Here is a 27516-nt window from a genome sequence, read left to right on the forward strand (position 1 = left end):
TCGCACCATCTAGAAATATTCCTAGGGCCGCCTCTCGTGGTAGTACTGATGTATGGTTACGATTTATTTTTTAAATCTAAACATATACGTCGCGACATCGCATATTTGATATAGCGTTCGAGTTGCTCGAGTGCAAAGATATTACAATTCAATAGTGTTTTATAAAAGAGTTAAAAAGGGTGACACTACGGTGTGACTTGGGGTGACACCACGATATCCGCACCGGGTGTCACCCATGCTAGCTACGCTAATGTCCCATTATATAAGATTTGTTTAGAAGCAACTTATTTAAATGGGGCCCCAATTTAAATTTTGTCTAGGGCCCGCTAGAGGCTTAATCCGGCGCTGCTTGAACGTGATTGACACTATGTATTGTAGTCACCATTGAAAAGCGCCAAATTTCGACCTGACATCTGGTTAATAATCAAATGAAACTTGAAAAAGTGATAAAGCGAAAGGTTTCGGTTGTACGTCGATAGATTCGGATAGCCTAAATCGCGAGAAATTCCACTCAAACCGAAAAGTAATAAAATTTGTTCTGTGTTGAAGGCAATGTAAATTTATCATCTATTTGGGATGATGAAAAATATTTGTTTTTTTAAATTAGTCGTAATTTATGTAAATAATTTTAATATAAATTTGTGTGAATGTTTTTATGTATATTAAACATAATTAATTAATTACAACTATTCATAAACAGATCAAACTACTCAGTTTTTCATGTTTTTATTTGTCATTAAAAACTAATGCAGTATTTAATATATTAAAAAGTATTTCTAGCCATCATGCTGCGAAAGCATTTGTACAGTTTTTATATATCATTTTATTCTTGCTAGATGAAAAAAATAGCTTTTGGTAAACGAACTAATAATTCTGAAAGCTTTATTATATTATACGATAGTAAATTTCAATATCATTCTTTATTGCATAACGAATATGAAATTTGTATCCTGTTTCCATCGAAGAACAATTTAACACGCAAGTGTCATTAATCTAAATATATTACAACCATGGAATTTGACTTCTGAATTGTTATTCTGGAGTCGAAAATATGTTTAGTCCAATCATTTGGTGCTTGATTCTATTGGTTCAGAAATGGCTGTGGGTTGGAGATATGCAGTGCTAAGCACCACCTCATTGGAACAGATTTGGGAATTGTTTAATTAACAAATACTGTATTTCTATTTCAGTTGATTGAAGGAAACATATAATTCTATAGATCGGAGATCTTTAGATTACTTATTAGGCTACAATTTGAAAACAATTGTAGACCTATACTTACCCGCTGTCGTCCGTTGTCTATCCGTCTACCTTTCCTTAATCTCGAGAACGGTGTTAGATAAATAAAATTCAATTCATTCTGCTAAAAGAGGGCCTCTTAGTGATCAGCTCTTTTAGCAAGCATGTGGCAGCCGGGTGGTAAGGGCGGAGCTCGACGTATCCGGACGGACCATCCCGAAAAACAATTGGGGATTTTTCGACCCGTCTGGATTCGATTTCGGGTCCCCCAGAGCGGTAGGCTGCTATCTTGACCGCTCGGCCATTCGGCCGTGCCGTGAAAGGAGCTAGATAGATGACCGGCACAACTCCATTGCAAACGGAAAAGTATGATGTACTGTACAAGGGCAAGACACTACTAATTTGAGGCGGAGAGCATATATTTTAAATTAAATTAACTATAAAAATATGATTCAAAATTGCAGCTCGGCATTGTGACGATGCCACAATAAATAATTGCTCGTTTCTTTTTTTTGTGTGTGTGATAACCTCAAAGAGTGTCTGAACACTTAAAGAACCAAACGTAACAAATTTTCTATCAGTCAGATTGAAGTTGTTGCAGTATGTAAACAAGCTTATAAACACATTTTTAGGTTTAGATTGTATACAATTCATTGAAATGATCACGTATTATTAAACTTGATGATGGGTACATTTCTTTCTAATAGCGTTTCGTATCTCCCTTTAATATAAAGTTAAGCGCATACATAAACAAACATCTATCACCTTTTCGCGGAAACTCTAAGCGCCCTGTATAGAGAGGTTTCAAGGTCGCATGTCACGTGATAAAACACACGTTTGCTCCGCCCATTCGCCATTTTTGTGGTAGTTTTCGCTCGCTTAGCTTGCACGTGGTTTGTTGTTCGACGTCTTTTTTTAGTTTAAACGTACAAAAATACTGCAGTTCTATTATCATGAATTAAGTTAAAAAAGACTTTTTTCTTGCGGGCTATTCTAGCAGTCTAACAGACGAGACGCAGCTCTATACGAAGAGAAAATTTCGTTATGTCAAGGCGATCTATACGAAACCAGTTTATCAGACTAAGTCGTAGATCAAGAGTTGTGGCCGAAAGTAGAATTTGGTGATATTATAAACTATTTGGTTTTGACAACAAATTTCTACACCCTGTCACAAATGAAAGCTTATAAATCTTTAGAGGCCCATAACTATTTAACAAGTGGCTGGGTTTCTCCTGATATAAAAGTAAAAGTAATGAATAACAGCGAAATAATATTGCTTGGAAAGACATGCTTTCTTTTGTTTGTACGTAAAACTCGTGTTTTTACGTATTTCTTAACTAAGAATTTATGTCTGAAAGTAAAAAAGTCTAATTAAAAACAGCTGTGACAATTTTTCTAATTCAAATTGTTTAGTACCTTTATTTTCTAGTTGAAATTAGTAAATAATAAACCTACTTGCTTTTAGTTTTAACGTGTAACGTTTATAAGTTTGCACTAGCTAAAGCTTGACATTAGTTATTCATTTATAAATGCACTATACCGAAATAAATTAATATAAGCAAATCAGTAAACTCTTTTAGGTTTTAAAATATAACTTAGTGTTTATTAATGTAAATATTGAAATGAAATGTTTCTGACAAACTCTTGTATTGATATTCACTTTATTCGTATCGAAATTTTTCCGATTAATTCTCGAGAGCCATGCAGTTTGCTTTCCTCGTGAAAGCTCCTCAGTTTGGGATCCTTGATGACAAATAATGCCGGGAATTTTAAAAAATGATGTTCCTTTGTTCTTGAGTGAACTAGCATCACACCCAATTACACAACAAATCACCATAGTGTGATACGCGACGAAAAAAACAACACAAAAACTCCAGTTAAAGCGCACGTGAGCACACACAAAACGTAAACAAGTCACAAAGAGTCACAAAGATGGCGCTGGACAATTGCGCATGCTCATGACGTCACTCGTGATGTCGACATGAAACCTCTCTATAGGAACTGGCACTTTCCAATAGTACCAGTCTGTCGCTCTAATTAGTAGAAAATCCGGGTATCAAATCGGCTCAGAAATTTTCATAAAAGGGTTGATCTGGGTATTCAGGTGCCGTCCATCACGATCAGCCGACCCCACTATAAGCCTATCCAAATCCGTGATGAATATGAAAATGGACCCTCTAAGTATTCGCATGAGAAAAATAATGAAAAAATAAAACACTAGTGAAATGGATTTTTTAAGATTAAAGTCCATTTTTACGAAATATTGTAGAACATTTAATTTTTTTTCTTTTTTGACGTTTGCATTCCCACTTGCAGAAGGCTTGAAACCTTCGCAGTCTATCTCCTTGCATGCATACACACACGTGGAAGGTATTTTGAACATTTCTTCTGGAGAGATGTAACAGAGACTGTTACGTAAGAGTTAATAAGAGAAAGTATAATTCTGACCTACATCTGACACTGTCATAAGAAGTTTGATTACTTAAAAACTGTCCATTTTCGGACATATGTTTATATTCCTTTTTCTAAATTTCTCTCACTATTTTGGAAACAGCCTGTATATAAACAACTTGTAGAGGTGGACGAAGTGAAGACAAGAATCCTGTAAATTCTTGATTTTTGAAACTCGGAGTTTTGTCATTTTACTCTTATCGGTCAGTTTCATTAAAATCACCACTCAAATCTTGAAAATAACATGATATAAATTTGTAAAATCGACTGATTTTTCCAAAAATGTGTTCTTTCCTTTCTTGTAACATATCTGAGTCTGAGCTTGAACACCATAAACAACTCAACAAAGAATTATTAATGCCTGGAATTTGGTTCCAGGCATTAATATATTCAATCTATTTCATTAACTACAAAAAATAATGTAATCAACATATAAAAATCATTTCTGGAGACATTTCTAGTCTTTAAATGTCGTCACTGACTAAATAATGTGTACGTTTACAACTTTTCAATTTAAAAAAAGTTCAATGACTTCAGCTTTTTAAATTTATTCGATTCAGAAGAAAAGAATCTGAAACTGAGAAAAGACTATAACAGGAGTGAGCAATCTAAATGTTACGAGGATCTCATTACATTGTTTTTAAACATATTTTATCTACAGTATTGCAGATAAAATATACTCATATGAAGTAAAACAAAATTTGTGAGAAATCTAACATAAGAACTTTAAAATATACAGAACAATTTAAAACATTCTCTGGCGTTAAACTGTTATTCATATTGTTACGGAGGTGTAGTTTCTAATAAAAGGTTGTCTCTGTAAAGGAAGACTTCGTTCCTGGTGACTGGATACGACAGAAGTGTGAAGACGATTTAGTTTCTTCCGTATATTTTTAATGTGTAAAATACCGTTAATCAAGGGATACCTGTAAACGGATTTTAATTAAAGTAATGCTAGTAGCATTTATGAATGTTTAGTTTATTAACATAAAAATATTTTTATCAAAATCAGACGAAGTGAGGCATTAAAATATTTTAAGGGTCTTATGTTATGCATTCATACTCTAGAAAACAACCTCTATTAAATGTAAATTTTCTGTACATTTGCAAAGAAATATTTTCGACCTGTGTATAACAAGTATATTAAATACACGTAGGTATGTAAAGTCACAATACAACTGGGGAAACAAATTTATATAAGTACGTAAAATACATGTAAGGTATTTGTTTTTATTTTTCAAATTTTTAATTATGTTTTATCTTCGAAAAATTTGAGTTTCGTGTTTATCAATTTGTTATTTCCCGCGTTTTCAATCGGATTCCTAAATTTATTTTTAATATAAAAATTAATTATTCTTGTGAGTTATTTTTCTTATATTAAATATTTAATAAACTATAAAAAAATAACTGTTTAAATTTCACTTTTCCGTTCATTCAACACAAAAATAGAATAAAAATTTAAATTTAAATTGTTCCATTTTAAAGTATATGAAAAATAATCGATTTGCTTGATTCGTTTTATTCAGTTTCTTATTATGAACTATTTTTGTCTATTATGATTCGTTTAAATTAAAATTTCTGTAATTAAGTTTTTATATTTTTGAATTTATAGAATAATAAGAATTTTTATGGCACTTTCAATGAAATTTTCAAACTTTTTAATAAGAAATAAATTTATAAATACAATATATTAACTTATATATGATCTAGTATACACTGTATTTCAATATTTAGAAACCTTTCCGTTTCTGTTTTAACAACTCGTGCACGTACTGAACACCACTGGAGTTGAAATAATCTGATTGCCCGTAATAATTATAAATTTTTATAAATATTTAAATAATTATTAACTATATTTAATAAATAATACAAAATTATGTTTATAAATATAAATTGTATATTTTATTTGAAAGTTTGTTTATTAATGCTGTTACAGTGGTGGACAAAAAACTTTAAGACAAGTAACAAGTTTACCTGAACAAATAACTATTAGAATTATTGATTCAATCATGTTCATATACTTTAAAAAAGTAAAATAATAGGTTAATACAATAATGAAAGAATAGTATTGGAATCTTTCCGTAGAAAACCAGCTAATTTAACTTGACAAATCTTCAAAGGCAATGAAAAAATAACTGCAAATTTTCATATAAATGTAAATAATTAAGAATGTTTGGGTGTAAAGTGATTTGCATATATTTGTGTATATAAAAAAAAATCATCTGACAAACATTGGGAAAGGTGTGAAACTCATAGAGAAAGAACAAGGACAAATTGATATTTTTTGGCCACAAATTTTTTGGCCACAATTATAAATTTTCGCGTTGTAGCTGCCCAAATAGAAAAGTGTCATATTGTTGTGCAGAATTATATTCAAAAAATTTATAAATATAACTTGAAAAACAACGGCGAAGATCTAAGTTGAATGGAATAGATAGGCAAATTTTGAGAGTAGCAATCGACAGTGTGACAGTGTCGAAAATTGTGAACCAATTACAGTTAAAAGTTCATCTTCGTACTGTTCAGAGTGATAAAATCCTAGGACGACTTAAGAAAAAAGTCAAAGAGAAAACCTCCCCTAACTAAAGAACATAAGACTTGAAGATTGACTTATGCACGAGAGCACATCATGGGATACAAATTGACAGCACCTTATTTTTTCAGATAAAAAGTTTAACCTGGACGATTCTCATCCTATTATTTTAATGATTTGCGCAAAGAGAAGTTTGATCTTGACGACAGACGGGTGGTGGTTCTATTATGGTGTGGACTGCATTTCTTGAAAGGGAAAGTCATCTATTGTATTCATAAATAGACGAATAGATTCAAGAAAGTATCAGGAGCTGATTGAAAATACTTTACTTTCAAATGTACGAAAATTAGCTGGCAGAAAGTTTTAATTTATGACAGACAATGCAGTTGTTCATTCATCTTGCACCACAAAGAAACTTGATTTCAGGAAAAAAAAGGGGTCAAACTGTTGGATCATCTACCTCGATCTCCAGATCCGTATCCGATCGAGAATATCTGGGGGTAATCTTTCAAGTACTAAGTTATATATGCTGATGACAAACACTACACTTCAGTAAAAGTCTTAAATATTGCAGTGAAGAAAGCATGCATTTATACCAACTGTTGTACTCAAAACATTTATTATGAGTAGGCCAGACTACATTTATGAGGTTATTCAAGAGAGTGGAGGCACCACAAGATTTTAGATCTATTATTTGCAGTTATTTTTCAGTTGTCTTAAGTAAATTTTGTCAACTTAAATTAGCTGATTTTCTACTTTTAGGAAGAAATATTCCAACACTATCCTTTCATTATTGCATAAACTTATTATTTCTTACTTTTTTAAAAACATATCAATACGATTGAACCAATTTCTAATAAAGTTAATTGTTTAGGTGTACTTGTTGCTTGTGTTTATCTGCCAGTGTATAAACTTGGTATCAGGAAATGCAAATGAAAGACATACAATGAAATCGACAAAATGTCGTTGTCGAAAAAACAAACACGATGGACAATATCAGAATTGTTTTGTCTGGAGATTATAAATACAGATTTAAGATGTTAGGAGACCAAGGTAAAACCCATCATTACAGCAGACATTATGCTATAATGATGTTTTCCTACATTGTATATTTGATAAATAATGTAAAATTATGTTTATAAATATAAATTGTATATTTGATTTGAAAGTTTGTTTATTAATGCCGTTACAGTGGTGGACAAAAAACTTTAAAAACAAGTAACAAGTTCACCTGAACAAATAACTATTAGAATTATTGATTCAATCATGTTCATATACAGTAGAGAACCGAAAATCGGAATCAATTGGGGACTGGGGTTGTTCAGATTAGTGATTTGTTCAGATTAGATTTGTCCGATTACTGATTATGTACGAATAAATATATTAACCTGTCCGATGTTCAAATTTTTCTCCGTTGCGTGTCGCTTCGTGTTGAATTTTCGTCAATTTTAAGCCTAACGAAAATTTTTATAATAATAATCGAGGCTATCGTATCGTTAAAAATTATTTCTGCATTTTGTACAAACAAAATAAATATATTGAAGAATATAAAAACATGAAAATTATACTTTAGAAGTAAATTTAGTATCAAAAACGTTCGATTCGGCACGACACAGTCCGACTGAAAATCGTTCCGATTACCGGCGGTTCTGATTAACGAGTCTCTACTGTACTTTAAAAAAGTAAAATAACAGGTTTATACAATAATGAAAGAATAGTATTGGAATCTTTCCTAAACGCAGAAAACCAGCTTATTTAACTTGACAAATTTTCAAAGGCAACTGAAAAAAATAACTGCAACTTTTCATATAAATGTAAATAATTAAGAATGTTTGGGTGTATAAAGTGATTTGCATATATTTGTGTATATAAAATAGATACAATCTTCTATTAAAAAACTTGTGAAAAAGAGCTTTAGCATGTTACTTACAGGATTGTCAGTAACATGCTAACACGATCCTGCCAGTCCCATGTAATACGATCGTGGATGCATCTCTTTACGATATACAAGTTACCGCTGAATGCTTTTAGAGTAATATACTCCAAAAGCATTCAAATAATCAACTTAAACCTGCAGTGTATGCAAGTAGACTTTTAGCTCAAAAAGAAAGGAAATGCAGTCAGAAGAAAAAGATACTCTAGGTCCAGTTTGGGATTCCAAATATTTTAACCTTTATTACATGGCGACTGAATTTACTATATTAACAGATCGAAGACATTTTGGAAATAATATATTCTTCCATGTATAAAAATTCCAGAATAATCGAAAGCTAGATATTGTGCCTATAACCTTTCAAATTTAAAGTTTTACACATTAAAGGAAAAAATAATATCGGTAATAGTTTATTTCGAATAACACTGAATCAGCCGGAAGGAAACATTGCTTGGAAAGAAAAATGTTACATCAATTCTGTTGTAAATTCTGCAGTTTCCACACTGACCTTGAATGTCGTCACCAAGGCAATGAAAGCAATAACGAACTATCGAAACCTTCAACGATTCTCTCAGGAGATAGATCAGAAGAGAGTTTTTTAAGACTATCGGCAGCAATACATGTGAGTAGGAAGCTCATCTAAAACGGATTTACGTTCGGGATGGGCTTTCCACTCAAAGAAATAATACTTCGTGGCATAATTCTGATCCCTTCAAAACTTCGTCATTACGGTAGCACATTCTGTTTATCAGTGTGCAGTATGAAGAAAAACAAGTAGGAACAAAATCCTAGTGGCCTAGAATAGATGAAGCGAGAGAGGAAATAAAACAATGCTTATTGTGTCGAACAGTAAAGTCTACCAGCTCATAACTTAAAATAACTGCGACAAAGTTACCTTGAGCCGTGGAAAGAATTAACCATCGATTCGTGGGGAAATCCCATTAGATGAATGTATTACAGCTTTAGTAGATAATTATAATAGATAACTCGAAACTATTATAACGGAAAAAAGTAAATTCAAACAATATCATTAAATAACTTTAATCTGTTTCCAGAAAATTTGGTTATCCTGAAAAATTAACTTCCGATAACGGAGCCCATCAAAAAAGTTTGAAGATTAAAATCTGGAATTATTCATCGTTTAACATCACCCTACTGGCCTCGGACAAACGAGATGCTAGCTCAACTTTATAGAAATTCTAAAGTAATTGATATTTTAAATGTTAAAAATTAAACATATATATATATATATATATGAGTTTAGTAGGCTATATAAACATATAATATCCTAAAAACAATCGCTTTTGCACGAATGACTTAAATATTCAATACCATTACATAAAATATTTATCATAATACCGATCACCCACTGTACTGTATAATATACAGTACAGTGGGTGATTGGTTAACGAACAGTTCGGACTGTGAACAAATCGGACAACGAACACTTTCGCGAAAGATTTTTATGTTCGGATAACGAACATCTCACAAATAAACAAGAAAAGAAGCGACGTAAAATAACGAATACCGATTGGTTTTCCCTTGTTTCCAAGTGACAATTCGAAACCTTCCGGAGCGCGAGAGACGTCGACATCGACGCTCAACCCGGTACATACTGATCGGATGGTATTCCTCCCCTATAATTCCAGCCTTTTGTTTACCTTTGTGACAGAAGGAATTTTTTTTTATAGTCTTTGCGAGACTGTCGGGATGGCACTCGTTAAGTTTTGCATCGGTTTTTATTTTTGAAAGATGAGGATTTAACCGTCCCATTGGATATTCGTTAACGTTTTAACACCGAATTTCGAATTTTATCCGGGCCTCACATTTATATAATTTTTTTGTGGGCTAATTGACTTCTGTTCTCTGAATTTTTGTAACTGCTTTTCTGAACTTTTTATTTAAAAACTGATAATATTATGAAGTCTAAAAAGAATGGAGTGTCAAGAACTGTGCTCACCATAGAAACAAAGCAAGAGATAATAGCCAAGGTAGAGAGTGGGAAGATGTCTGATGTTGCTAGGCAGTATGGCTTGAACAGGTCTACAGGTAGACACAATCTTATCTAAAAAAGATATAATCAAGGCTCAATTAGCTAAAGGAGTAATGAAAATCACATCTGAGAAATAAAGAACATTGAAGAGATCATAATGGAAGCTAAAACTGATTTGACGACAAAAGAACTCCAAGAACTCTTGAATGAAGAACACCAAGAAACTCGGCGAGACGTTTCCTTCTGAAAAAGAGGATTAATGTCGATATCTGCTATTAAAAATCTTTTAAAGAAGTGGGAGGATGTCAGAACAACGTCTTAGAATGGCATCCAAACCAGGTTGAGGTTAATAGGCTTGGGGATCTCTACGACGACAATGCTATTAATTATTTCCGAAAAATCCTAAAGAGAAAAGCAATCGACATTGGATAGATTTTTTAACGTCCCACAAACGGAAAAACAACATGACTAATAAAAATGCAAGACTGTGTATATATATATTTTTATTATTACATATAAATAAAAATAGTAAGAAAGTATATAATTTTTTATTCATTTTTCGGGGATGTTCAGAACGAATTAATCAAATTCCCATAAAAACCTATGGTAAATCGATAATCGGTTAACGAACAATTCGGGTAGCAAACACGGTCTTGGAACGGATTATGTTCGTTAACCGATCACCCACAGTATATTAAAAGATAATTAACCGGTGGCGTAGCGTGGGTGTCAGCCGCCCGGGGCGGAGGGAAATTCGCCGCCCCCTTATTTAGGTATCTCAATTTAAAAGACTAAGATATACAGTAATTATAAAGAACTTTTCGGCAAAAACAATCATTATTGTGTATTGTACAGGTGTATTATATTATTATTATTTATTGTGAAATTTTGCTGCCCCCTAAAAGTGCTGCCCGGGGCGGGCCGCCCCTGCGTCCCCACTACGCTACGCCACTGTAATTAACCTAACTAGAAAATTTATGTCTAAACATACATTAAAAATTAAGTATAATTCCTCTTAATGTAAACTAAACACATTGCTTTCTGGATGAAGTGACATTTGGACATTAAAAGATTTATTTTCAATTAATTTTCTGTTTCCATTTTCATATAGTTTCGTAAATCGTTCACTACAATCAAAATTATAATTAAATCAACAATCTGTAAATATAATTTCTGATTTCCCCATTTGTAATCATCTTAAACGATAGAACAAAAAGTATTTTAAAAAAATGAGTTTTCCTCTTTCACTTGACTTCACATGAACTGAAGGATTACGTTGATGCGTGACATCAATAGTTCGCAGGAACAGATCTAGTAATCAACGTGGCCACTGTTGAGTGGAAATTGTAAATACTGAATTCCACAATTTAATCAAAAATGCATATTTCTTATGATTTCACGAAGGAAATAAGAAATGAACAGAAATTTTTACATTAATTTACTGGAAAACTATTAAATTATTTATTTCACTAATAATTTTAACTACTTATATACTTTTGTTAACTTAACGGTAAATATTGTAGCGATATCATTTTCAAATTGACTTATAAATTGTGTGTTGCAATATAGGCTACTTTATTTTATTAATAACTGGAAAAAATATAAATATTAATATAACTAACTGTTGTTACACCGTCACACAAAATTGAGTTTTGCCTAGACCGGAATTGGTTTATTGTCGCATCCATAGGCTGGGCCGTCGCGAAACTGTATAGGACTCGGAGGTAAAGCAGGCTTCTTTGGCCGCCATTTTTTTTAAAAAAACAAAATATGCAGAATGTTTCTTTATTAATAAAAATTGGTCTTAAAGATTTTATTTCGTTAGTGAAAATAGCATTAATTTTATAGGGGTGGAATCACTATGGGCCATAAGTATTCTCCTGGAAAAACCCCCAGCCTCCTCTCTCTGGAGTCCCTGTCCACCCGCATTCTCTATTTCCCCCATATCCCTTTACGCATTCATGTCAATTTCTACTGTATTTGCATTCGTTTTTATTGAGCATGACAATCTTAATTTAGGATTTCATGTTCTTTTTCTGATTAATCTTCTATTATAGCATTTAGGTCTTTATCTCATCTCATTACGTGACCTTATCACTACAACCTTTATCCTTTGATAATAGTTACAATGTCTGTTTCCCTATACAATTCACTGTTTCTTTTCCTTTTCGTAACTAATCCAAAAATTTTCCTTAGAACATTTTTCTAAGGTCATGTTCTGCATCATACAGAACCACGGGTCGAATTATCGTTTTATAATTTCCAATTTTGATTGTCTTTGATTACAGCTTTCCTAGAGAGAATCTAGCTTTATTTTCTACTTGTATTTTTGCTAAAATTTCTTCTATCGTATTGCCTTATTGTACAATACTTTCTACCTGAAAGTATTTATTTTTCAAAACGCCAATTGCCAATACCTTCCTATAAATAGGCTTACCATAATATTTTTTTCTCAAACCGGGACAATTTTGAGAAAATACTCGCGACAGAAAATTAAGCCTACTAGGATAAGTACCTATGATTGAAAAGGCTAAATAAAGTAGCTGTTAACAAAAACAACGGGTTAAAAGCAATTTTTAATAACCGAACTAAACATATCTTATTATTAAGAAGTTATTAATATTTATCACTAGTGTGAACTTTTTAAAAAATTCTTTCTCACTTAAATCGGTACATTTAAAATACAATATATTTGTGGAAGTTCCTATTGCTTGCCGTATGTTTCGCACATTTCAAGTGATCTTTAATGTTTGAACGCCCACCACGAGTTACTGAAAATTCTGAAAAGCACAGTTCATATTTCACTTTGTCAATATGATCACAGACTTTTTTTAATCATCAGTAAAAACATGGTTTCTTTTTGGCATTTTAGAGATTAAATGAATTTAATGTACAGTACGAAATAATCGCAAATGCCAACCAGCAATTTGAACTCAACTAAGATATGTCATGCGCATCAATAACGTGGCCAGTGTAAGTTTCAGTGTTGCCAACTCTAATTGAAACAAAATATCTAAAAGAAAACGAAATAAATTATCTGGATCTCACAGGCTACGTGTTATGGCACAATTTATCCTCTGAATGAGGTGGTAGCGACCCCCACCAAATTGTAGACCTCCCCAGTGGGAACAATAAAGTCAAAGGAACCATACCCCTACGCGCGACCCTTCACGAGATATAACCCTGTAAAGAATCGCCTACGTCATCTTACCCGTGTTGTTATAAATTCTGCGAAAAAATAAAACATCTAAATTCATTAGGCCATATGCTATAAATTGTAAAACATCTAGAAAACATTAAAAGTACTTAGATCTAGATACGAAATATTTAGATTGGCAACAGTGAGTGTAATTGCCAAATCGCCATTTTACTCGACCTGCACTATTTTTACTAATTGTATATTCGGCACTTTTAAAATTTTATCAAATAACCGGGACAAAATGACAAACTGGCCGGGACTCTGGGACATCGTCGTCAAACCGGGACAATCCTGGTCAAAACGAGACGTCTGGTAAGCCTACCTATAAGTAGATAAATATATTGATACACATGTGGAGTTACTATTTTTTTGGGGGTTAATTTACTTGGTGGACAATCGGCTCGTCTCTGATTCGTAATCAGAAGAAAACAGTGGGACGCAGTTCTAATATATTCTAATCATACCATAATTATTGCCAACAGGTTATTAGGTTAGGTTAGGTTAGAACGTGCGTCTCCACTGTTTCCTTTCTTCTGTTTGCTGGAATCAGAGACGAGCCGCCATTTTGTCCACCATAGGTAAATTATAACCTTTTTTTGTTTTAAATCTGTTTATAGGAGGATATACTTAGTTTAGTGGATGTTGGTTTCTAGTCCCGCCAATTTTATCCTTTCTTGTGTCTTGTCTCGTATATTTTCATCAATAAACAGGACCGTAATTATGCGGGCTAGGGGGGTATGTTCCCTCAACTTAGGAGACAGTGCCCATATGCAGTACACATAATATAAGCTTTTGCTTTCATCAGATAAACATAGTGTAGACCTGGCAAAAGGAATGTCAATAAAAACATTATCATCTGTGTAAGCTAAAATGTTGAGTTATTTTACATAGCTTTATTCCAGCATTCATTACCGCAATTTTCTTAATTTTTCCCAATAATAAATAAAAGATCAGTGAGTATAGATAGTCGCTCTGTTTCACACTAGCTTTTACCTCAGACATCTCTAATATTTGTGTTTACTCTTATTCTGTATTTTGAACCCTCTAAACAAATTTTTATGTCTCATCAGTTTTATTAAATTGATTTTAGTTTTCTATTTCTTTCCAAATTGCTTTTTCTGTCTACTATCTTTGGGCCTTTTTAAATCCACAAATAATCAGTTATTTAGAGCATCAGACTTTCCAGTGGCCAAAGTCCACAACTTTTCAAAAGAAGGGGAAAAATCTGCAAATCTGTCATGGAAACTAAAGATACATGAAAAAAGTTTGGCTATAATAAAGTTGCAACACTAAGTATTTCAGAAGTAGTCAAAAATCATTTTAGCTACAGAAATAATGACTGGAAAGTATGACATTGAATTTAACTCACTTAAACAAGGAAAGGAAGAAATAACATTCCTTCTGAGACCATCATTAATGAGCTACCTCCTAATAATGATAAAAAACATTCAAGGATGTCCATTATCTCGAGGAGCATATGACCCTGAAGAGCATTATTATTAAACAGAACCGTCATTATTGTAACTTGTTTGCTAACACTGAGATTAGTGATGACTGAGTAGATTAAAATCTGTTTACAAACCCTAAATATTTACTAGAAAAAGAAAATAAAAAGCAGAATTTACATGCAATGTCTCATTGCTTTATTAATAACATCTAGGGAAAAATCTTAAATGAAAAGCACGTGGAATAAAAAAAATGGCAAGTCCAAGGCATGTCCAAATTTTTAATTTTTTTTTTCAAATGAAAAAAGATAAGATTATTGTGCTATGCGTGAAGATTCTTACTTAGAAGAAAATATTATTATGTAACTATGCCACTGCAGCTAGGAGATATCATAGTTTTAAAAATATGACTATCTAAAAAGCTTAAGTTTATGACTCAATAGATGTTTCCACCAAACTCTTCATATTAGTATCACTATTATTTGATGTAATTAATGCCATTTGTATAAATCTCTGTAATTATGCAATCAATGTCACACTATAGTTCATTAAAAAACATCTATATAAGCTAAAAATAATTTAGCTTGAACAACACCTTAATGAAAATGTTTGTTTAAATAAATTATAGTGTTGCTGAAAAAAGCATTTAAGGTGTTCAAGTTACCACAATAGTATATTGTCTAGGGAAATCCAGGGGACTTTTGGACAAAAATCTAGGGAATACTTAAAATTTCACCTGGTAACCTTGTTTTGGGAGGTTTGGCTTTCTTAGACTTTGTGATTTTATGGGTAAGGGCCACAGTCACCAAAATGGGAGGGGGGGTCAAAATCTGGAAAATATTAGGCTGTAATTTATGGACATTCCCTGTGTCTGTGTTGTTCAATTATTAAATATTCACAAGTTTAAGATTGACTATTTTTTAAAATCTACATTCATTAATTGGTTACATTTGATAAACTTGGTATTTTCTATATAGTAATACCCCGAACTTACAGGATAGGTGGGACCGAGCAATAATCGCGTAAGTCGGGATATAATTTCGCATATAAATACATACAAATTATTTTTAATTGGGGCCAGAGACTAAAGAAAATAATTTAGAAAAATTGTTTAATAAAATCTTAGATAATACATATCTATAACAAATTATATTATTAAAATCGTAAACCAAAGTTATTTTGATGTAGAAGGCTTCATAAATCTAACAAATTCGTCTGATGGCTCAAAGAATTTTTTTTTCTCCCGCAAAATTTCCTTGTAGCATGCTAATAATTTTTTATTTCTCGTTTTGTGGAAGAAATGCGCTCTTCGTTGGAGTCTATATTTTCTAAAATTTGTAACCCCTTTTCAATTGAACTGAGGCCTTCTGTCAAGTTTTCACAGCTTCAAGAATTTTTTCTTTACCTTTTATAATTGTTCTGACCGTCGATTCCGGTAGATCAAACTTCTTTGCCAATTCACAAATTTTCATTTTTGAATCAAAATCTTTAATAATGTTAACTTTACATTCCAAAAATAAAGCTTTTCTTTTCTTGTTTGATGCAGAAGAATCTCTCAAGAATCTGACATAGTAGAAACAAACACAGAAATAAATAACACAAAATAAATTGTAGCTATGTGTCGATTCCGTGCGACATGTCCGAACATGTAAGCTGAACAATAGTGTGGGGAGAGTGAGTAATCAAGAGTTGCGTGGCGCTCAAACAAAAGACGAATTGATGAGATCTGAAACTTGCGTAACTTTGGGTTCTCAACTCGAGGTATTACTGTATTTTCTTGTGAAAAAAATTAGAATACAGTAGAGCATCGATTATCTGACCCCCAATTAACCGACTTATCGGTTAACCAACCGCGTTCTAGTCGAAAAATTCAAATGTCTGCTAGTGATGTGGCGCTACAATATTTGGTTATGTCTTGGCTACTTTAATATTATTTTTGTTAAATTTTTGCATGTTTTAGCTGGCAGCACTGGCTCGACCATGAAAGGGAGGATAGTATTTAAACTAGGCCTAATACACTATACTAATAATGCATTTTTTCATACTTTTCGGTTATCCGACTTTCCAGTTATCCGACCAACCCCAGTCCTTAATTGAGTCGGATAATCGATGCTCTACTGTACTTCAATAAAGGTCAATATAATAGTTTTTATTATATGTTTACTTAGTAAAATAGAACTTTTAATCATTCAAATTAAATAAAAGTTTATTTATTAGATAGGGATTCTAAATATTTAAAAGCCATTTGAAATGAAGTTAAACAATAGCCTTCTTCACCCAGTAACAATCTAGAGAGAGAAAAGCAATTTAATATTTGGCATATGCATTAAAAAAATAATAATAAAAGAAAAGCAAAACTATACCTCTGATCTATCAATTGTTCTAATGCTTCACATTCAGAAAGTAAATGAGGCATTCCAGTTTGTACCAAAACATAACTAAGAATTGGTATGAGGTCATCAGCTCCACTGAAAATTTAAGAAATTAAATTCAAAATAAACTATTATAAAATTTATATCTTTCATCAAATCTGTTGTTTCTTACAAATTAAAAAACATTGATAACTATTTACAATATATCAATGTATATGGAACCTATTCGCATAAAAAAATCAAAGATATTTTAAAATCAGTTATTTTCTTGTATGAGATAACATAAAATTTACATGCTTATTACTACTGGCTGGGAAATAATTTATAAAAATAGATTTTTGCATTAGAAAAAAATGAAATTTTATATTTTGATGTATGCATTAATATTTATTCATCTATTAACTAGATTCCTTTCAAGTAGTTTCATTGTCATAATTTTTAGACTAACCTCTAAGACTGTTAATGTGTTTTATTTTTATAAATTAATCTTCATATTTAGTGAAGATTATTTAAACATGTTTAGGTAAGTGTTATTAAACTTTTTTAACCACAGGTAAGTAATTATTCATAAAAACAACAAATGAAATACAGCAGTATTTCAATACTTGAAATGTCGCCAATTTGAACAATTCAGTATTCAAACACAAATTCTGGGAAAACAATCAAATCTGTAATCAACTGAACAAATGTGACTCACTAGAATAAAGTTTTGATTATTAACATATTTTTATTTTGTCATCCATAAAAATTTTTTATGATAAAAATAAAAGAAATGAAGATGTTGCTGATATTTCTGATCAAAAACAAAAAAAGAAACTCAGAAGATGACAATACTTTGTAAAAAAGAAAATTCTTTGTTTAACTAAAATTAGTATTAAAGTGTAAAAAACAGTACTTTTAATTGTGATTGTTAGTTAATTATTGATTAAAAATAAATTATTTTTTGCTTTAATAAACATATATCTCTGAGTAATGAAAAACAATAATATACTTTTATTAACTTTTGGAACCTAACCCCATGTTTTGTATAGCACAGATTTGCATAACATGGAACTTTTTCAGAATGTAACTACTGTGTCATATACAAGGAATAACTGTACAATATATTAATTAATTATTATATACATATCCCAGAGAAAGTTCACAAAAAAGGCATTAAAGAACATTTAAATAAACGTTTTTTTATTATCCTGTTAGTGCTTCGACGTATCTACAAATGAAATAAATTTTCGAACAAACTTGTTTGAAAATTTATTTCATTCCAATTCTGCCTGAAGATGACGTTTGTAGATACGTCAAAAGCGCTAGCAGGATAATAAAAAACGTTTTTTTAAATGTTCTTTAATGCCTTTTTTGTGAACTGAGATCAGTAAAATTGTTGGCGTGACATCCAACCTTTATTCAAGTTACTTATTATATACATGTTTTTACTTACAAAAGAACAGGAGTTACAGGGCACCCATTATCATCTGTTTTGTGATTTTCACAAATTTTCTGTATTATCTGCACTGAAATATTATCCAAAATAATTAAAAATATATTTACATGATTATAAACTTTTCATGAACTATAATTAAAAAAATGATAGTTACCAAATAAGTTTAATTTAGAGACTGGTGATTTTATAGATGATGATGATTTCAACTTTGATATAGAATCAGCATAGGAACATAATGCAATTTTATTTAATGTCTTTTTTAAACCAAAACCATTAGGTTCATATTTGAAACATTTTTTCATTGTGCTTGCAATCTTTGTTTCAATTTCAATATTCGTACATCTATGAAAGTGTAAAAAGTAAAAACTACAATGTATGAAAGTGTAAAAGTAAAATTAAATACAATGAAAATTTAAATAATATCAAAAATAGTCAGATAATAAATTTTCATTAATTTGACTAATCAGAAAAAAAAATTATAAAGTTAGACTATTGAAATTTAGCACCAATCAGATAACCAAGAATATAAATTTACACTATTTATATACTGTATAGTTAATTTTATACAATATTTGATATATAAAAACCAGTCTGATAAAGGAAGTTAAAAAAAACTATCACAATAAATAAAGTCATCTGAATCTAAGAAAATGTTTGAAGTTTAAAAATAGTTTAAGTAATAAATTCACTCAGGATATTTGAAAGAAAAAAATCAGCCAAATAGACATCTGAAATTAAAGATTGCATCATTATACCAATCTTTATTTTAAGATGTTTGGTGTATGTATGTATGGCTGTATGATAATTTAAATTATATATTAAATATAAATAGAATGGAAGTGAAACTAAAGTAGAGATATGAAATTTTTTGTTGAAATAAGCATTGAAATTTAAAATTTGGAATGTTTCAATTTGGCCAGTGTAAAATTAGCATAATTTGGCTGCAATTTGGAAAAACTTTAGACCTATAAATTTCCACTGTTGTCTGTCTGTCTGTCTTTTCTTAATCTCGAGAATGGAGTTAGATGAAAGACGAACCAGATATGAAAACTTTAGGAATAGGCCCCAATTAACTATATACAAACATCTGATGCAAACTGGAAGTCATGTTATTTCAATTCAAAAATTTCTCCTGAAAGGTATTAGATAGTTGACTGGCATGACTCTACATCAATACTTTTCCTTTCTGTACATCATACTTTTCCTTTAACTACTGTTAAAGGAAATGGTGCGGGGCAAGCCACTACTAATTTGAAGTGAAGAGCATATATTTTATATTAAATAAATTAAAAATATGATTAAAAATTGCAGCCTGGCATTGTGATGATGTCACAATAAACAACTGCAAATTCAACATAATTTTTTACAAAAAATATCACGTGATCTTGAGCAGGTCAATGCTCAAGTTCATACAATACTTGGAAGAATCCCAAAAGCAATCCTGACATAAAAAATTCAAACCCCAATGTTAAAACATCTAAATTTGAAAATTTGAATTCAATCCTGAAAGCAATCACTCATCACAAAAAATAGTATGATTGCCAATGGTTTATGTTTTATATATCATTTACCTAATTTTAAAAAATTGCTTATAATTACAATTTATTTAATATTTATTTTACTTTATCAGTTTTTTATTCAATAAAATAATTATTCATATTACTTTTTAAAATGGACATTTATTTTTCCTATTATTGACTATTATTTTTATTAAAATTATAATTATTTATTATTGGAAGCATGTATCAACAAATTCTTATTTTTTGCATTTAAAATTACAAAATGATAAGTGTTAATAATTATTTCACTTAGAAATTTAATTTAAATATGTAAAAATTTGTAAATGTGTATTTTAAATTTAATATTAATAACTATATATTGTAAAATAAGAAAAATAAACAATCTTACCTAAATAATATTATCAAATATTCCCAAATGGGAATAAGAATAATATCTTCAACAACTCTGTAGCAAATATCTTGATTAACTTCACTTTGTAGTGTATTATATATTAATCCCAGCATAAGTACACATGTCTCAATACAGTTACATATTTCATTTACAAGTTCTCCAATTTTACTTTTCAATAAATTTATGTCACTATCACTAACTGTACAACTATAATCACCATCAGTTCTTTGTAAAGAAGCTTGTTGATTTTCTAATTCATTTTGACATAATTCATATCTAATATCTGAACAAAACTTATCTTGCAAATTTTTATTAGATTCTAATAAATTACGGCATTTTTCATGAAATAAACTTTGTTTGAAATTTAACCATTCTGTCAGAGGACAATAACTGTTTAAAGAATAAGTTAAAAATAATTTGTTAGAATAAAATTATCATTGTTATTTTGAAAAATATAAATTCAACATTATATAATAATTTTTAGGAATGAACTGTCACAAACAAAATCTTTTTTACCAGTAAGTGAACCAAACAACACTTCTGAACGTTTTCAGCCTTCACCAAAGTCTGCTTCAGGTGCTGAACTAAACTGGCTTCCTACTTGGACTGTTAGAACAATTTTAAACATTGTATATATCGCATTTCACCCCTCTGTCTGGCTCCATTCGAATTCCTCGAACAGGTATCTCCATGCATGCGTGATAGTCTCACCGTCTTTAAAGTTAATACAGTTGCCTCTTAAGTTAGCTTTATAAATCTCCAAGGCCTACAGGTGACAAATATGATCAATTTGAAAGGCCTGTCTAATTAATCTGGTGTTCCAGAAGTCTGCCCGAACTTCCGGGTCGGTGGCGTACACAGACAAGGTGGTGGTGTGCATTTTGTTTGTACGGTCGGATTGATGTTCACGCATCCTTTTTGCGTTGAACGTATGCTTGAGCCAATATAAATTAAGTCCCTTTGGAACCTATCATCCCTGAGGGGAATGGAGTAAACCCCTGGGGCTCTGCTAAGATCTATTTTATCTTTTGCATTGCATAGCAGCTTGTAAATTGTGCCGGATCTCATGTATACGATCTCCATGCCATTCTGGTTCGCAATCTCCCTGTATAAGAAGTTCAAATGTTGATTGAACTGGACGACTGTGTGCCTATAGCCTGTAATGGGCTGCTGGCTACTGTTAGATGTAGACTGGGTGTTAGAAACGCTGTGTGGAGGAAGTTGGTTGGCATAGGCACAGGCCAAACTGCGAACCATGCCTCTTTTGTAGCCATGTTCAACAGCTATATTTTCTATACATTGAAGCTCTAGCAGGGTGTCGTGCCTGTTGGTGTGATGAGTAAAGGCCCGTCTGGTTAGGGCCTGGAGGGCTGTGATGTTATACGAAAAGGGGTCAGACGAGTTTGCAGGGATAAATAGTGGAATGTGGCCCAGTTTGTAATAAACGTTCTTTTATATTTTGCCCCCAATGGAAGCCTTGGAGATTTATAAAGCCAACTTAAGAGGCAAATGTATTAACTTTAAAGACGGTGAGATTATTGCGCATGCGTGGAGATACCTGTTTGAGGAATTTGAACGGAGCCAGGCAGAAGGGTGAAATGTGATATATACAATGTTTAAAATCGAACAGCATTGTTCTAATGATCCAAGTAGGAAGCTAGTTTAGTTCAGTACCTGAAGCAGGCCTTGGTGAAGGCCGAAAACGTTCGGAAGTGTTATTTAGTTCACTTAGTGGTAAAAAAGGTTTTGTTTGTGACAGTTCATTTCTCACTCCAGTATTTCTGATTAGTAGATTGTTAATTTTTAGGAATCAAACTGAATAGGCTGTTATCATATCAAAATAAATTATATACTTTAAAATTACCTTTGTACAGTTTTTATAATAACATCTTTAATATAATCTTGATTAACTGTAACAGACTGTAATTTCTCTCGATATACTTTAAACCATTGCTTTAATAAAAAATATTAAAATTATTTCATTGTATTTTGTACAATTTATTAATAAGTAAATTATACTTGTTACCTGTTCTTCACACTGAATAATATTTGCATACAATTGGCATTTTTCCTTACCAATTTCCCCATTTCGGGATAAAACCCTAAAAAAATAAATACAATATTTTCAAATAAAAAATCTGTAATGAATGTAAACACTAAATTACATATAATTTAAATTTTTGTTTGTTTGGATGTAATTGATATCTTATTTCTTAACTGGACTCATTTAAACAAAAACGTTTGATTATATCTTAACTTTCCCAATTTCCTATTTTATCTAAAAATAAAAATTTTGAGCTCTAACTTCTTTTTATGATTACATGTGAATACAATTTTAAGAAATTTTAACAGATTAAATTTTATTCTGAAAGTTTTAATTGCAGCCTAATTATATTCTTATCATTTATTCAATAATATTTGTCTACTTCTTAATAGTAAATACAGTAAACCATGCTGATTTGAATCTTCCATGGATTTTGAATAAATTTAGACACATTTTTTTGAAACAGTAATTTAAAATTTATTGACAATAGAAAATTATAATTAGGCGAGTGTTTTAATATTTAAAAGTCTTTGTTATACTGTGCATTATATTACTGTAGCTCAGTGGCGTGCCGTCATTGGAAGCGATGGAAGCGCCGCTTCCATCGCTTCCAATGACCTTCCCTTGTATTTTCTAAAAAATATAAATATAATATCTAAAATCTAAAATATAAATTTTCATATTTTAACGTACTTTGAATTAATTAAAATTAATATTTTATTATAACTGCATTATCTATCTTATTACAAATTTCTATACTACATGTGAAAAAAACGATAAGATTGCTATTGTATATTCGAATAATTCGGTGGCGGAAGGAATGTCAAAACCGGGTCAGCTTCCAAGCAGCCAGATTATAGGCATTGGCGCATGCGCTTTACAGAGCACCAACCTCACCCAGTTTAGCTGGTGGAAACTTCACACGTATAACTCTTTCAATTTTATATCCCAGACCGGTTCTGGGCTGTTAGCCGCCTGCCTGCTAGATATTCGGCCGCCCTCGCCCGATTATGTGAATCATGAGTAGACTAGATTTATAACTTAACCCAACCGATAAGAGTTTACTGACATGTTTTTATGATAGTTCTGTATAGTTGACAGGAGTTTTAAAAAATCCATTAAAATATTTGATATATTTATTCTGCTCTCCCATCTTATATTACTTAGGCTGTGTACACATTAGGCGTTTTGAAGCGCGCGCTTTGGTAACGCGCGTTTTAAAGAACCATGAGTTCCGCATAGGTATACACACTCAAACGCGCGTTCTAACCAAAATCTATCAACGCGCGCTTGGCCAGAAGCGCGCGTTTGAGTGTGTATACCTATGCAGAACTCTTGGTTCTTTCAAACGCGCGCTTCAAAACGCCTAATGTGTACCCAGCCTTACGGATTTCAATGTTAAACCGGTGATATTACGATTTAGTATGTCCCATCTGCAAGGGGATACAAAAAAACGTGTACAATTCTTGTATAATGTTAAAAAAAATTAACTGTTACTTTGGCAGCATCATTTACAACCAAATTTAAGAACCACTGCCCTAGACCATCACTGACGCGCAATTAATTGATTGCCCCTGGAAGTCGGCTTCTTACAGAAACAGCTTCCCTGTCATCAAATGTCACGGCACGCCACTGCTGTAGCTGGTAAGTTACTAAAGACTATCCATTGCTGTATACTATACACTGTTAATCACTATATTCAGGACACCTTAGACCATCTTGTCACCAGGCTTACAAATACAATCACTAACTCTCATGTTATTGCCTCCGAGCTCAAACATTGTAAACACAAAGGTTCCTTGGTGGACCACTGAGCTAGAAGACAAGAAAAAAGTAGTTAGGAGATTAAGGAGGCAATTTAGGAATGAACAGGACCCAGACATTAACGTCACACTTAGAGATCAGTAAAGGCACGAACACAACACTTATGTGAGGACCGGGTTTAACCCGGCCCAAAATCCTTTTTTTATTGTTCAAATCCCTTTGTGAGAAATTGGAGAAACGGTCGAAATTCTAAGGATGTGCAGTCTTCTGCCATCGAAACGCACTTCCTTTCTCTCTGGATCCAAACTCTTAGTCACGGAGATCGAATCATGACCGATTCACCAACTATCGCGATTGGTGATCGAAGATAACGTGACCTGGAGTATATAAGGGGGGAAAAGGCTGATAACGGGGTCGCAGAAGGTCCGCATAAGACGCACGTCCCAAGTTCGAGGGCTGAAACCTGAGGACTCCGAAGCCAGCCGACGACGAGCTGCCCCGACCGATCCTCCTGCTTACCTCCACGACCGGAGAACCGAGATGATATTCCTATGATTACAGCCGATATATCCTAGGAAGAGGTATGACCCCTAAATTTGTAAACTCTCTCTCCCCCACGGTTAGGAACTGGATGCGTTAGATTTTCTGTATTTGTTTACCTGTCTAAATAAATCGTTATTTGTTTTCATCATGGTTCCGTTACTTCAAATATCGCCTTAAACTTATCGATGAACCCATACACTATCCTCAACTCTTCCTCCACTCGACCTGACAATTAATTACCCAATCCCGACAAGTCGGGATATCATAAAAATTTAGCCATCCGTGACAGTGGGGTGGGTCTTGCCGAACTGTTTGCCGAAAAAAAGACTCCGTCCTACCTCCCAGCATTCCCACACTTACAAAATCCTTATAAATAAAACAAGGACTAACACTTGGAACGATTTCTGTACCAACACTTGTGGTTGCAACCCCTGGTCTGAACTGTACTACTAAGCTTGTAAGGAAAAGCACCAGCTCCAAACACCCTCCACTATCCAGCTCCCTGATGGTTGCTGCACTAACATGGAAGAAACTATCTTGCACATCCTCACCAGCCTTTACCATTCAGATGACCCACAGCAGGATGACAATACACAAGCGGTCATTTGGAGTTCTACACTAACTCCTCCTAATACAGACAATGACCACATGGTACTTACAATCAATACGATTGTAAGTACCATTTATCTGTACTCTTTTATCCTTTCTTCAATAAAACGAAGAATTAAAATCCCACAGGCATTCATGAGACTGAATTAGCTCAATTAATCTTGATTCTGTTAAACTATCCATCATCTTGCTTTCCACCATTATTTTCTAACTACAGTATTTTCAATGTTGCAGCTGTATGACAGAAAATAGACGTTTGCTGATTGGATGCATGTTTGCAATCGGTGCGAGTAGAACAAACTTTTTGTTTCTAGTTGTGGTTGCAGTCATGCCGGTTATCGAAGGGGATTTACTAGTTAAAGAGAACAGCTGTCATGGTTGCAGTTGCCTGCATGGGTAGAAATCTCAAGGTGTGACCATGGCTATAGTTAAATATTAAGGTCATTACCATATTAAGAGGTCCTTTTACATAAGTTTATAAACATTTTAAGTTTGCTTTAATTGTGTTCAAAACAATTATTACTTTCAGTATTTATTAAATATTAAAATAATACTTTTAAACATGGATATAATTAAGAATGAAAATATTAATACTATCAATATTTTAGTTCATTAATTAAAATTTATTTATTTAGAATAACAAATTATTATTAATATAAAAAAACTCATAATTACATAAATATAATGCCAAATAGATAATTCATTCATGTAAAATATTATATTTATTAAGTTATTAACTGTATTTATTTTTTATTTAAATATATTAAATATAAATCTGAATTTCATCATATCTTTCCTAAAATAAAATCAGTTTATTTTCACAAATCTATAATCATTTTCATTAATCATATTTAAAAAAATCAATCCTGATACTAATCAATCATTGCAAAAATATTCTTATTAATTATCATTGAGTAAAATAAAGAAACAAAAAATACTTCCAAATGTTGTTGAAAATATTATAAATCAATAATTTAAGAATTAGTAAAAATAAAATAAAAAATTTAGAATGAAAAAAATTTTTGCAATGTAATAGTATATTTTGAAAAACACTTTTCCAGAGAGAAACATGTATTTATATACCTTTCTGCCTTTTTAAGAGCTTCTTTTTGTTTTCTTTCTTGTTCTTGTAAATACTGTTTTGTCAAGAAAAATTTTTTTATGATTATTATATTACAATAAAAATTTGATTTAGTTTCAACTTATTTATACAGTTCCGGAAAGGACTTTGTCTTCAGAAAATTAATTAGAAATAATTTTTTTTTAAACAATTAAGAACAATTGCATTATTAACTCTTTTTGTGGTGTTAAAGCATACATGATCTTATGTGTTAGTTTAACTTTTGAGTTTTAAAGTGGTAATCAAAGATAGAGATCATATATGAATATAACTAACAAACAGCCAAAATAATCGGTTCAGAACTACAAATATTATAATTAGAAATTAACTGATAAGAACTAGAGGTAGATATTAGGTGCCATCTCTTGACTAAAGTAAAACTATAATTTAAATACATCAGGTTCTCGGGATGTTGATATATGAATATAACTAACACAATCACAATTTTTAAAATATGATTAATAAAAAATTGGAAATCTTAGAGAAGAAAAAGCAACAGAAACAACAAAAACAACAAAAAACTAATCTAACTGAAATAAAACTAGATCAGCAATTAACAACCAAGACTATCAAACTGGCCTTCTCTTGAATCTACTTTCTTTGTATCACTAAAAGCTTAATTTCTGTAATTTTATTGTAATACTTCATTATTATAAAAATTAAATTTATCAAAAGTTGCTTATTTAAATAAATAAATCAAAATAAGTTAACATAGAATACTTTTAAGATAATTTAACTATTTATTTTCTCAAAGTTTGTCTTAAAGTATTATTTTGAAAACATTACAAGTTAAAACCTGTAAATTCAAAATTTACAGACAAATAGTAAAAGTGAAATGACTGCAACTTTTTAAAACATTTCTTGAATAAACCAGGACATACAAAATGAATATGAACTGTTAATTCTGTTACATATTTCTTAA

At 31.6% G+C, this 27516-nt stretch overlaps 2 protein-coding genes across 2 annotated transcripts in view; both read right to left on the reverse strand.

Annotated features, from left to right (window-relative positions):
- The window catches only part of csul (protein arginine N-methyltransferase 5), a 324839-nt gene that overhangs the window by 156621 nt on the left and 140702 nt on the right, over window positions 1-27516 (reverse strand). The window lies entirely within an intron of this gene.
- Window positions 16988-27516, reverse strand: part of LOC136990322 (VPS9 domain-containing protein 1-like) — a 43570-nt gene continuing 33041 nt past the window's right edge. Inside the window, exons 8-15 of the mRNA XM_067288715.1 lie at window positions 26558-26610; window positions 22541-22616; window positions 22379-22467; window positions 20512-20904; window positions 18758-18945; window positions 18601-18673; window positions 17157-17261; window positions 16988-17081 (exon numbers count right to left, since the gene is read on the reverse strand). Of these exons, the coding sequence (XP_067144816.1) occupies window positions 17000-17081; window positions 17157-17261; window positions 18601-18673; window positions 18758-18945; window positions 20512-20904; window positions 22379-22467; window positions 22541-22616; window positions 26558-26610 (1059 nt within the window). The 3' untranslated portion in view covers window positions 16988-16999. The remainder of the gene's footprint in view (window positions 17082-17156; window positions 17262-18600; window positions 18674-18757; window positions 18946-20511; window positions 20905-22378; window positions 22468-22540; window positions 22617-26557; window positions 26611-27516) is intronic.

The sequence above is a fragment of the Centruroides vittatus genome, unplaced genomic scaffold (assembly GCF_030686945.1).
Source record: "Centruroides vittatus isolate TY-2023 unplaced genomic scaffold, ASM3068694v2 scaffold_899, whole genome shotgun sequence".
Taxonomy (NCBI): Eukaryota; Metazoa; Arthropoda; class Arachnida; order Scorpiones; family Buthidae; genus Centruroides; species Centruroides vittatus.